Source organism: Brassica rapa, chromosome A09 (genome assembly GCF_000309985.2).
Source record: "Brassica rapa cultivar Chiifu-401-42 chromosome A09, CAAS_Brap_v3.01, whole genome shotgun sequence".
NCBI lineage: Eukaryota > Viridiplantae > Streptophyta > Magnoliopsida > Brassicales > Brassicaceae > Brassica > Brassica rapa.
The window spans coordinates 26,011,720-26,026,424 of NC_024803.2; the positions used below are offsets into that span (position 1 = coordinate 26,011,720).

The 14,705-nt window shown below is 33.0% G+C and overlaps 1 protein-coding gene and 1 non-coding gene across 2 annotated transcripts; one reads left to right on the forward strand and one right to left on the reverse strand.

Annotated features, from left to right (window-relative positions):
* Nucleotides 1-987: 987 nt before the first annotated feature.
* On the forward strand, nt 988-1,094 carry LOC117128645. The gene has a single exon (XR_004452039.1). It is a non-coding gene; the product is annotated as a small nucleolar RNA R71 (small nucleolar RNA).
* Nucleotides 1,095-11,462: 10,368 nt separating this feature from the next.
* WRKY62 (probable WRKY transcription factor 62) lies at nt 11,463-12,338 on the reverse strand. Its single transcript, NM_001302034.1, is given in 3 exon segments — nt 11,463-11,838; nt 11,925-12,047; nt 12,136-12,338. Coding segments are annotated over 3 exon segments (702 nt in total).
* Between the last annotated feature and the right edge of the window lie 2,367 nt (nt 12,339-14,705).

Here is a 14,705-nt window from a genome sequence, read left to right on the forward strand (position 1 = left end):
CTCTTCTCCAACCTTTCCTTTTCCTTTTGCTTCCACTATCTTTTCCAAGATCTCGTCATTGATCTTCTCATCAACAATCACCACTTCATCATCTATGGTGATGGCAACCCCCTCACTTTGTTTCTCAGCATCCTTGGTGAGAGTTCTCTGAGGTAACTCCTTACCACTCCTGAGAGTGATAGCTTTCATGGTTTCCTTGGGGTTTTGCTCAGATTTCCAGGTAGAGAACCTTGTTGGCGATTTTGTTGAGTGTTCATGGCAGCAAACTGGTTCTCCAAAGCTCTGAACTTGTTGTTGAGCTCATTGTAGCTCCCATCAATCTTTGAGTGAAGATTCTTCAACTCATAGCCAACATGCTTCTCACTTCTTGTTTGAGACTCCAGGATTTGTTTCAGTAGAGCATCAGTGCTGCTGACTTGAGGAGTGGAGGTAGAGGGATTAGATTGTTGTTGGGAAGAATGGTTGCCCTTGTTGTTGAAACCAGGAGGAGGGTTCTGCTGAGGTTGATAGCTGCCTTGCTGATTGTTCCGAGGCTGATAACCACTCTGCTGGTTGTTGGAATAGGACTTCTGTTGGTAGTTGTTGTACTGAAAGTTGGGTTCTTTCTTGTACCAGCTACCATTGTTGTTGATGAAACACAGCTCTTCCTGACCTTCCAAACCCTCAACTTCATGGACAATAGCTGGTGTCTCTTGGCTTGGGTTGCCGACAAAGTGCAGCTGCTCTTGGGTAGCTTTATCAGCAAGGAGGATGTCTATCTTATCCTGTAGAGCTTTCAACTCCTTCCTCGTTTGCTTATCCTCAGTTCTACTGCTTCTGTCGTGGTCTCCACTGTAGACTGCATCGCTCTTAACCATGTTGTCAACCAGCTCCTCTGCATCCTCCTCAGTTCTCCCCAAGAAGAACCCATTACTAGCTGTATCCAGTCTGGCTCTGTACTTAGGGAGAGCACCACGGTAGAATGTGCTCAGCAAGCTCTCCTTAGAGAAACCATGGTGTGGGCATTGAGCTTGATAGCCCTTGAATCTCTCCCAGGCTTCACTGAAACCTTCCAAGCCCTTCTGTTGAAAGCTGGAGATCTCGTTTCTCAGCTTAGCAGTTCTTGAAGTAGAGAAGAACTTCTCCAAGAATGCTTTCTTACAGTCATCCCAAGTGGTAATGGAGTCGCTGGGTAAAGACTTCTCCCACTGACGTGCCTTATCTCCCAAAGAGAAAGGGAATAGCTTGAGCTTTAAGGCATCTTCGGACACACCATTGGTTTTTGACAACCCACAATAGCTGTCGAACCTGTCCAAGTGATCAAATGGATCCTCTAGAGCCAAGCCATGATACTTGTTGTTCTCGATCACGTTGAGGAGTCCTGACTTGATCTCAAAGTTGTTGGCTGCCACAGCGGGTGCTCGGATTCCCAATCTATGACCATGAATGTTTGGACGGTCGTAAGTGCCAATGGGTCGAGCTGCTCGCTGTTGGTTAGGTGGGCCATTGTTGTTAGCGCCATTGACGCCTGCATCTTCTTGATGAACGTCTCCCATGTCAGTGTTCAGTCTCTGCAATTGAGCCTGATGTTCTTCTTCTCTTCTCTTTCTAGCACACTCTCTCTCTCTAAAGCCCTGATGTCTGCTGCTCTTGGAACTAGGTTTGATGGACCCCTGCTCCTCAAGTTCATACACCTGTAGATTAAAGGGAGGTGAAGAAGAGTCAGTAACAAAAGAAAATAAAAATGACTTAGTCTCAAGCAATTGACTAAATCTCAATGTTTAAATCTACTCAGAATTTGGCAACGGCGCCAATTTGATGTTAGGAGTTTTCAAGGCTCCTAAGACAAATGTTGTAGTATAGAAGATTGTCGAACCAGTTCTGAGAGATATCAAAGCACCGAGAATGCAAGTAATCACTTAATCTAAGTGCAACCAATGATTTAGATGGGTTTTTAAACTATGACTAATTAAAAGGAATAACTAAATGATACTTTCTTAACTATTGGAAAAGAGAACTCATGGATATAGGGATTAGACCTCGGGTGATCAAGTTTCGAACTAAAGATGGCAAACGATCAATCAATCTATTAACCTTAAGCTTAGACGCAATCCTAAACAAACTCTATGTCTAGATGAATGTTCATTTACTAAACACAATTCAAACATCAAATGTCTTTGGTTGAATATATGAAAGCAATCATTACTAACAAGTCTATTAGCTATCTTAGCATCTCTAACAACAAATGTCTTTGGCAGAGCATGCTAAAAGCCTAGGAGAGTTGTCTCGGGCATTTCATCGAACACCTTTCGGGTGAGAAATGCCTAAGGATCAACAATTGAGTGGCCAACTCAGAAGATGCTTTATGTTCACTCTACCAGCAAGGAAATATGAATGATCTACACTAAAACATCCTAGTTCTAACCTAATCACCCTTAATCTCCCTAACCCATGAATTCAAAAGGTGATTACTCACTAATCTCCATGATCTCTCTTAAACCCATGTTGGATTTCAGATTAATCATGTAGAGAAATACAGGAAATAAAAGGAACACAGAATTTCAATAACAAAACTGATCAATTGATTCAAAGAGATCACTTTCCAAAGGTTTTTGGTGGTTTTCTAAGAACAAAGATGATCCCCTCTTGGTGGCTTACAGAGTATTAAAACATAGGTTTTCAGAATAAAAAGCGTGCGTAATAAAATGACAAAAAGGCCCTTGAGAAAACATGAATTCGAGCATATAGGCGACGCGCAGCGACCTCGGCAAGTCGCTCCAGCACGTCGCTCTGGGCTTCGGGAGCGACCTCAGGGTGTCGCTGCGAGAGGTCGCTCCGGCTTCAGTTTTGAGCTCTGTTTCGTCAAAAGAGCGAGCGACTTCAGGACGTCGCTCCAACGTGGTCGCTCCGAGAGGTAAGGCACAGCGACTTCAGGACGTCGCTCCGGTTAGGTCGCTCCGAGAGGTAAGGCACAGCGACTTCATCGTGTCGCTGCAGTTAGGTCGCTCCGGTGGGTTGCTCGTCCGCTGATCACTTTAAACACTTCTTTTGAGCTCCAAATGCACCCAAACGTCTCCAAGAACTCCATGTGATACTCCAATACCTGATAAGGACTCATGTATGCAAAATGCAACCTAAACATGACTAAATCCTAATCTATATGATCAAAATGCATATGGATGGATGGATAAAACAATGGAAATATGCATGATATCAAAAAGCATCAGATGAAAAAAGAAAAAAAAAACAAAAGCATCAATAGGAGACTCGCATGAAGAAACACATGAACAATCACAAGAACGAGGAAAAAGGTTCATATATTCATTCAGTGGAGTCCTGAAGAAAATAAAAGTTTGATAAATCTACTTTTAGATGTTGTTGCTTTGGGTTTGCGTGACAATATTAGCGCATTCAGCAAATTTATGGTGGAGAGAAGAATTCTACCTACCTTCAATCGATTGCATGGATGCAACAAAACATTTCAACACTAATCAAACAGAATGAAGATCTTTAAAGAAAAAAATATCTAAACACGGCTGAACTTCTTCGCTTTATTTTAGGCACATCCGAATTTCAAATTTTTCCGTGATGAAAAAATTTGATGATCTCAATGTTATATTGACAAGAATATAGTGACAAGTATGAATGCTATTGGATTAGGTGATACTACTGATGCACAAACAACAGTTGGAGTTGTAGAAAGAACAAACAAATTGTGGTAAAGAGTTTTCATTTGATGTCCAACAAAACTATGAATCTCAAACATCTATTTTTTTAGCAACCCTCCAAATGATACTTTGGAAAAACTTCCTTTATGAAAGTGACATATGGTGTTTTTGGCATCTTGTATATATGTTTTCTAATTGATTTTCAAGTCTTTATCGAGTCTTCCGAGTCCTTTTCGAGTCATTACAGGTCTGGAGTTGCATTGGATGGGAGATAGACCAGATGGAGGAAAAGAGGAGAGAAACAGTGCAATTTGGTGAATTTCATGCAGACTGTTCCTGGTCGAGCGGAGCAACCCGAGTGCATGTTCCAGCGGCAGAGATTTTTAAGGAAACTTCTAATATTTTGGGATTTGCCCTAATCATCTCAATTTTCTCTTCTGCAGCCGCCAGAGACCTGCAATATATCTTTTTATTATTTTCTATTATTATTGTACGCTAGTTTTTATGCAAGAAACCATTGGAGACTTTGTACTTGAAAATTTGCTACCTTGAAAGGGAAAAGGCTTCATCTCTCTCACCTTGAGAATTTATTGATTCAACATGTTTTCTTCATCTATTGTCTCTGTGTTTTCTATGTTCATGACTAATTAGTCAACTTGCTTAGTCTAGGGTGTTAGGATGTTAGATCTGTGAGTTAAACATATATAAATGAAACCATTTATTGTCTTCATTCATAATTGTTCTTAATGCTTGCATTAAACTGACCGCTTAATGTTAGATCCTAGTTTAACATGTTCATTAACTGTGTAATAGGTTGCTAGATCTGTTATGAATGAGCATCACATCCCTAATCAGCGAAAGTAGATATTAGAGTGTTTTGTGAACATATCGAACTTGATCTCTATTGCTTGCTTGATCCAAACGAGAGTTTAGGTATCAAGATCGATCAGCATAGGGAGCAGTACCACGACAGTGGACAGTTCTACTTGAGTGATCCGAGTTCTAGACTTGCTCTTAATTGAACTTGAATAATTGTTTGGCTCACACTTGCTTAACACCCGATCAAACCACCCTAGGCTAGCATTTTAATCGTCTGAATACTTTAATTAATCTTGTTACTTGTTTCTCACGAAACCCTCATATCTTAAAACCCCCATATTGTTTTACCTTGATATTGATCCTATAGAAATAAAGTGTAATCGTTGGTCTCTCTGGATTTGATCCTAAAGTGCTACGTCGACATACCATTCGATTGTAGTACTGTGCACATTAGGTTAATTGCTGTGCGTATACACGTAATATCAGCAAGAGACAAAAAAACTAGTCCTCTTAACAAAGTTGATGATCTGTTTACTCAAAAAAATGGTGTAGAAGAAGCTAACGAGATAAATGCTTTGACAACAATCAGTCACAAACTCTTCAATTTGACAGAAGGAAAAGAAATAAGACAAACAAGAGGCTGAACAAAGAAAAGTAGAGAAAAAGAAAAATAATATAGGGGAAGCAATCAAAGAAGTTTCTGAATCGGAGGAACATGTGCGTTACAATGCCGTTAAATTGATTCATCAATTAGTAATGAAAGACTTATTCGTTAGCATATCCGTTGACAACGAATGTTGCGGTTTGATTAAGGATGATGTATATGATTTTGATTTGAGCTATTACTTATGTGTGGTTTTTATTTATTATTATTTACTGATGTTGGATCTTATATATTGATTTTTTTGCATTTGATTACATGGTTTTTATAATGAAATTGGTGTGGTTCGAAACATGCACTAATCATGTGTCTTTCATACAAACATATTATGATCCACTTATTGAGACGAAGAATCTAAGATAAGAAGAGTTGAAGAGAAGGAGAGATTACAGGAAATAGATGCATGCAGGTGGATGTGTTTTCGTGGACGCGTGTTGGTGGATGCATTTCCGTGGATGCATATATATATGGATGCCATTTGTCTTGTCTAGTCTAAGTTATCTTGGAAGGTGAGGTACTGAAGGTCGAAATCGTCCAAGTTGACCTCCAGAAGTCAAAAATGATGTTGGGGAAACTTCTAGACAAGTGGGAGCCATTTTGAATTTGAATTACTGCAAATATAGCTGTTGGGTCAGAAGGCAGTCTATTATCATGTGTCTTTCTATACATATTAGAGTGATTGTAACGATGACATATGTACAAATCACTTGGTAAATAATGTATCGAAATATCTAAATTTATTAAATATGACTACAATACTCTAGAATCCCCAAAAGCTTTCATCCTTCAAACCTTAACCAATATGTTAAGGTGCTTCCAACAACACCACTCCTTAGACCATATTTTAAAACAAAAATGCAAATCATAATAGGCAATTTGCCAAAAAGACTCGAAACTTAATTTAAATACAATATTATACTCTAAATTTAATCAAATGCAAAATTAACATAAAAATGTAGCAAAATCAGATTTATCCCCTTATGACTAAAAAATGGTACACTTTTTACGGTTATATTCATGGGAAGACTTCTCGAGAAGTCTATTTATATAATTAATTTATAAATTTTGAAAAATATTTTGATAGGAAACAAATTGAAATTATGTAAATATAAATAATTTTAAATCAAGTAAATTTGCATTTAATAAAATTGAATTGTTTTCACATAGATGAGAGAATATAGATTGTAAGTCATGATTGTTCGTTGGTTAGAGATTGATAACATATGTTCAAGTAGTGTTAGTATTTTAGGGTTAGATTTTAGAATCGTAATTTTTTTCTTTTGAAACTAAGATTTGACTTAAGTGTTTAGTTTTGTATATATTTAATATTTATAGGTTGATTTTACGTTTAATAAAGTATTCATTACTATCTAGTTAAACTATTTGATTTTATGATTTATGGATAGAAAACTATTTAAGAAGCCTGCCAAGAAGTTATGCACTAACAAACTTCTTTATAAGTTTTCTAGAACGTAAGGTAAATTTAAGTTATGAGACTTCTGAACATCTGTTTCATTTTAAGTGTTATTTTGGGTTTATGCACACAAATTAAAACACAATTAATTTTGTATATTTCCAATATAAAAACATCATTATCTATACTCCAAATCATATTCAACCAATAGAAAAATAAATTTTTGAATAAAATTAAAAAAAAATTGCATTGAAAGTCGAAAACTTATTTTATAACGAAAATTTTTCTCTAAAACGACACTTAATATAAAACGGAGGTAGTATAATGCAGTAGCAGTTTTTTAAACAATTTTTTTTAAAACAGAATTAGTTTTTTTCCTCTCAAATGGATGCAACAAAATTGGATGTTTCTCAGTGTAAAACTCTTTAACCTCTTTCTAATCGCTTTGAATTTGAAGACACCAAACTTGACATCAGTTTCTCATCTCTTTGGCTCATGTCATTCTCACCACTCTATCTTATTTTTTAAAGGTTTTCCATTCTATGGTTTTCATCTTATTCTCCTAAAAAGTATACATATAACTATTAGATATGTATTTTGTGTTTTTGTTTATTTGAATAAAAATATAGATCAACCTAATGTGATTGTTTTTTTTTATTTAGGCTTAAAAATAATATTTTTGAGTTTTTCTATGTTTAAGCCATTTTTAATGTTTTTTGATATTCATATTTTTCATATTTGAAGACAATATGTAGGATTTCATATTTCATTAGAAGACTTCATTAATACTCCTCGAGAAGTCTGCAATGCATATTGATAAATTTGGTAAGAATTTATTTTTCACTAGTTATTTTGTGTGATTAAAATTGAATAAAGTTATAGATTCATTTTAATGTGACTATTTGCTTATTATTGTAGCTTAAAAATTGTTCATAGTATATCTTTCTCTAGAAAATAAGATAAAAATCTCTAAATTTTTTATATTTATTTTTGTGTGTTAAAATCAAATAAAAAAATATTAATTCCAATATGATTATATATATATATATATTTGTTATTATTTTACTTGTAAAAGTTATAGTTTCAAACAATATAAAATATATTTTTGTTTTTGTGAACTCTGGACGAACACGTATTTCCCATTGTATCCTTTGGAGAAATCTTGCTGAGAGTCAGGAGCACAGTACCTTCCTCGGTTGATGCATTGCGATTTGCATTATCTGCTTCTAGAAACGCTTCAGGACAATACCAGGTAATCATCCGCATCTGCCGTTTTGTCCTCTAGTGTGTCAATGGTGATAAGTGGCTCAGGCCTGTTATCTACCACGAAGACGGTCCGGCACAAGTTTGTTGTGCGTTCCAAGCCTACAAGGAGAAGTAACAAGACGAATCAGCAACGAAAAATTCAGGTTCCTAGTGCAGCAATTCATGCCCGTGAATCAAATAAAATAAATAAATCAATAAATAAATAAAGGGTGTAATCATTCAAGAAGAGGGAAAGAAATGTGAGACCTTATAAATTTTACCAAAAACACAAACTGTTCAAATTTTTCACCTTTTCTATCTAGTGTTTTTGGTAAAATTTTCAAACAAGCTCACCACTGACTAACTGATTGATGTGAGACCTTATAAATATGTCTCCCGATTCTACTGATTGATATGGCAAAAAGCACCGTCAAAGGATTTAGGCCCGATCATCATCCCATGAACTATTTAATTCTCAGTATACTAGGCCCATGTTCATACTAGATTTTTATAAATTATATTTTTTTACTATGTTCTCATATTTCCTGGAAACTGTAATAGATGTACTATTTTATTTTGTGTGGTAATCATGTTAAATTTTATACATTTTTCAAAAGTTTTTACAATGTTGTAAAAACAACTTATGAGGATAAAACACAGATACAAACCCAATTAAAGAAACCAGAAGAACATAAGGCCACTCCTTTGTTTGTCTATCAAAGGAATCCACAGATACAACCCAATTAGATATAGTATCTTTGTTTGTCTTAAAGAAGACGTAGATTGAAACTACTTTGAACTTTATCATGTTTATTAGCCTATATTTTATATAAAATGAAATAATATTGCAGTGATTTCAATATATTGGAATGGTAAATTTGAAGGCCAACCTAATAAATCAGAGGCTACGCTGACCAGAAAGATGTGAATGTTGCAGTGTGTTTATATTGTACACCCATCAATTCATTTAAGAAAGATACCTCAATTTTTCCACACGAACGTTGCTTTCACTCTCGCTTTTAAAACATCTTTGGATTTATATGTCTACCTCTACATATACATATATATATATATATATATATATATATATATTTATATATAATATATATTAAGTTAGGAAGTACGTTTACATTAAACATACAGTTACCAATGTGAAAGTGAAGAAAATGCGTTACACGTTTATAACTAACAAGAAATCTAACCATAGATTCTCTGTAGTATCAGAGCTAATGAGTTTCATATATATATATATATATATGTGTTTCAAAAAAAAAAAAGTTTCATATATATATATATGTGTGTGTATGTTCTATAAGCATATATATTATAGGTACATGTCCTTTTATTCATATATGTGTGCCATAGACTGTTACACACAAAAAAAGTGCACATAGACATGCTCGCATGATGTTGGGCATACATGATACATATGCCTATAAAAAGAGTCTTTGATGCATATTCTAAGGAAAAAAGGTTCGTATCTGTTTACCCGATTATATTAATTAATCCATTCCACCTACAATTATTATAAAATTCACGACATGTTTAATAATTATCTATGGGTATACTAAAAAAAAGCTGTGCCAAGAATATAAATAGCATAAATCTTGAATGATTAAGGTATCAAACATTATTCGCCATCTTAATAACTAAACAGCATCTATCTATAGGTTGGGTGCTTGATTATGATAACCGTTTTTTCAATTGCATCATATTATGATATATAAGCTCACGAGTAACAAAAACAAAGGGGGACCACAAAATTTTAAATGTTATATCAGTACCATTAAAAAGGATCATTTCCAAATTTTGCCTTTAATGAAAATTGTAGTTTTCTCAAAAATATTCTTATTTTTATAAAGTATTAATAAAATTCATTAATGGCATTTAAGTCTTTTGGTTTTTGGCCTACATATACACACTTAACTGGATCTATAAATAATGAGCTTATGTATATATTTAAAAGATATATTAACTTTAAATTTAATATAAGTATAAATATATTATGAACTATAAATAAATTAAAAAACATGAAAATATTATTTTCTTAAATATACATATCAATATTCAAAATAGATCATTTGAATATTATACATTTTTTCAATACAAACCAAAATCCTATATCCTACACCATATTATATGGTCCATATATCATATACATATTTGAGTATCATTTTTCCATGTATAATGTTATTTTATACATAATATTGATATGGCAATTACAAGTGTTCAAGCATTAAAAACTATCTAAAAATCAATTTTTAATTCTAAAACAAAAACACAAACTTATAATAGGTTATTAATAACGAAAATAAACTAATATTGTCATATCAATAAGTTTTTATATTATCATTTTTTATTTGGATAAAATAATAAAATTTTATCAAATTCTAAGGAATCACTAATTTATGTAATATTAATAAATATATGAGTAATTTAATAAATTTTTTAAAAAATACTATTAGATATTTAATCGGATCAATGGTATCAGATCACAGGTTAATAGTGAGTTTTTGAGTTTTTACCGGGTTATATCGAAGTTTTAATAAACGATTTTTTCATTAAATCCGAACCGGATTATATACAATATATCGGGTCTATAAGTTCAACCATGAATCTAGGTCAGATATGAAAACAAATCTTAAAACTCAAACATTATCATAGAACAACTACCATATTTCGAACAAATACCATATTTTGAAGAGAGAAAAAAAGAAATGATAAAAACCTAAAAATTCAATTGTTATAGTTCGAAACAAAAATAATAGTAATTTTCAAATTAGTTTTCGATTAATAAATGAAAAACAAACAGTCAAAATCTAGTTTGAGTTTAAAATTAAAGAGATGCATTATCATCTTTGGTTTCTTTTCTTCTAAGCATACACATTAAAAAGGATAAGTACATTCTTGACTCGATCGTGAAATGATTTTTTTTTGTTTTTCTTCAAATCTCGATCGTGAAATGATAACTTCTAAGGAACCTCTGTAATTTAGTCGATAGAAAAGTCCAGAAACCCTGGTGTTCGAAAAAAAGAAAAGAAAAGTCCTTAAACCCAAAAGAGATATAATACAAAACTAAAGGATATATAGCTTTTTCCTGATATAAATAATCTATATATTGGGTATTTAGGGCACAAGGGTCAAATTAAAGGTCTCTTTGTCTTTCCGATCTGCTTCAGTCGCAAGTTGATTGACCTGGCCAACAATTTCTTGTTTCACCACTTTTTGACCCTCGTGTTGGACTGTGTACAGTTGATCGGATTAGCATGAGCGGTTCAGAGAGATTTTATTTATGAGAATAATAATATTGATAACTTTCTTTTTGTAAGTATAAAATTAGTAACAGGAGGTACACTCTAGGAAATTATGAGGATATTAGTAGAATAAATCAACCAAGTGTGGCTAGCTTTACAAGACAATTTGTTAATATAAGATCAACCCCCGTAGGAACAAAAAAGGGAAGAAAGCTGGCAACATACCGAACAGTGTTGATGCGTTATTAAAGCTGATTAATATTAAACTCAAAACAAAAGTTCAAAGTAGAGGTAGGCAAATACATGAGATGCAAAACATAAAAAAAGAAGTAACAGGAGGTATACTATAGGATATTATGAAGAAACAAATAACTAAAGTTGCTTTAGATGTCTGATGATAGCGACGGGAAGGGCATATATGGTCATGATAAGTCACTTGATGTGCGAGCAGGGTTAAACCCGAAAGCCTCCACGGCGTAGGCAACCTCGGAGGACATATACTCAGATGGGGACGACCACTCTTCTGCTTTCTCAGAGGGCATCATTTGTTCAGCTTTGAGATGAATTATCTGATTTTGATGTTGATGGGTAGAGGAATCTGGGTTATCAAATCGGATCATGCGTGAATCTTGGGGATCTGAGGTGTCAATGGGCAAAGTTTCAAAGGCTTGATGAAGCTGACATGTGTGGCGGCCGAAGTAAGTGGTTGAGTACAATGGAGGGTTGTTTTGGATCATTTGAACCTGCTTCTTTGCTTCGCATTTCTGGTCGTTTGTGTACGCACACTTGTAGTAACTCCTGATATTTCATCACTTTTTTTTTGTTTATATTAACACCATCAACTATATATGCAAATTAAGTTTGAATGTGAATGATAGTTATACCTTTGGTGGTCCGATTCTTTGATTTGCTTTTGTCCGTATTTCCTCCAAAGAAAGCCGTCGTGGTAGATCGGGTTTGGGGATTCGTGTCTGCGGTAATCTGAGCTCTCCGCCATTGATGTCTTTCTACAACCACCAGATGAGAATCATTTCATTCAACCATTCTTGAACATTTCAATTGACTATTTAGGTTAGATTTTTATATTTTATATACCTTCCCCTCTTGTGAAAAGGTTTCCTGCTGCTCTCAAGAACATGTGAAGAGTCTTGGGGAGATGAGTTATTGGATTTATCATCATCTTTGTTATGATCATTCGTATCGATCAAAATGGAGAGAGCATCCGAGAAACAATGGAGGACGGACTTGGCCAGATCCTCCCTTTCAATGGACGAATCTGACTCGGCGTGGTGGTCCATGATTAGCTTGAGCTGGTTGGCACACCCATGGCCATGAAGCAGCTTCTCCATAACCTTTTGCTGGCAAGACTCCATCGTTCTCTGTCTTTTGTCCAAGTCGAAATTATTAACTAGGAGATGTGATGCGCTTCTTCGTATATATGCATATATATCGATGAGGTGAGGTTGTTTGATGGGAAGTTTCGTATATATGTATTAATTACCATACACTCCTTCATTATCATACTATTATCTAATTAAGAATGTGCGGATTAAGTGTGGCCCTTGAAGTTTAACCCCACGATATAGAAACAAAAACAATGAGCACTACTATGTGACTTAACCAACAACTCTTTTAATTACAATAAATACTAGTAAATAATTATATATGTGTAAACTCACGACTTTTTTATTTGTTTTGGGCATCTAAATTATTTCACTGGATTTTCTTCTCTTTTCAGTAAAGTGGTTTTCATCTCATATAAAAACAGGAACATCCCTTACAAAATATGGTGTTAGGAAAACTAAAATATATTATTAAACCACGTAATTATAATATTAAAAAAAAGAGTGCATATATTTTATATAAGGAACAATTTAAAACACACACACACACGAAAAAAAAAATTAGGATTGTTTATTAAAAATGAGTTAACCACAACATTGGTGAGAGTGAAGCTATGAATCTCTGACAATGGGACGAGTCCAAAAGCATATGGCACGGCACCTGAGAAGCTGGAACGCCTAATTAACGGGCGAAGAAAACGGAGGAGCCAATTTAAACGGCGCAAGTGAGTCAGCTCTGTCAAATGTGACGTGGGGTACGTGACCTCATCGTACCTTACGTAATGGAACGTTGAATTATGGATGACAGATCGTGATAATGCCTTAATCCTAATCTAATCTCCTCAATTTTTTCAGATTCCAACCCACCTGTAACATTGGCCTCTATAATATTATTTAGAGACAAACTACTCCAACCAATTTATATTTTTTACTCTAAAATAAATATTACTATTTTTTATTTATAGAAAAATAGTATTCTTCTAAGTTTATTATATATTTAAAGGTTTTTATTTCAATTTGTTTTTAAAAAAAAATTCATCTCTGTTATAAGGTTTTCTATTTTATAGGAAAATAACAAAATACATTGAAAATGATATTTTATATATATATATATATATATATATATATGTAGGTCTAGTACATAATACTACAATTTCAACTTTTTAACTATATCTCCTTTTTATTAATTGCAAACACGGTATGCATATGCATTCATATTATGCCGAAGATAAACATCTAACCTTATACGTGGACGTCTAAACATGACGTAAACAATATATGTTTTACATAAAATATAGATATAAAATTAATATGTATGTATTAATTTTAGAAAACTGAACATGAAATATAAGTTTTATGTATTTTTCAAAAAAAATATAACTTTTATGCATAAAATTATAGTTTAACATATATAAATAGTTTCAGTTAAATAAATTAAAAATATGTTTAAATATATATAGGTGATAATTGTAAAACTTATAATTAAATTTATCTTTTTGCAAACAATTGTACTAATAGTTATAATCATATTAATACACAAAATAAATAAGATCATCAATATGAATAATGATATTAATTAAATATTTGATAATATTCATATTTATTTTTTTAAATTAATGCTTAAAATCCGTCTAAACATCTAGTGTTGCTTAAATGCTATTATTCGTCTGAACTATATAAATTTGCATAAAACAATGTGTAACATGAAAATAGTCCTGTTGATTATCGTATAACGCATTGAGCCAAATTTTAGAACACTTAAATGATTAAACTACATAAACACAATTAAGTATATACTAGTTCAAGTACATATATTCTTTGCTTCTGCTTCAGTATCGGCGGGTAACCATGTTGATGATTGGTCTGTGACTGTAAAATTTAATTGTAGATAAATCGGTTGTAGCTATAAAATTGTTATTGTAGGCTTTTTTACAGAAACTTTTGTTGTAGTTAAATTTATTATAGCTGTAAACTATATGATGTAGATCTTTTAAAACAAAATATGAGAAATATGTGGTGTATATATAAAATACTTATTTTTATCAATTAAAATAATTTATATTATTATTATTTGATGTTATAGATAATTTTTCATTTTACAGATTTTACAGCCTATAAAAAAAAAGATGTAGGTTTTTTACCTAAACTACATAAGAAAAAGTTTGTCTTATTTTTTTTATTTACCCTTAAAAATAAAGTTAAAGCATGATCGATAAAAATTAATAGAAACTTGAGGTCTATAACTTTTAAATATAAAGCTACAATATAGTTGGTACATTTTAGTGATTTAAAAAACAAAAACCAAAATATGGAGATAAAGCC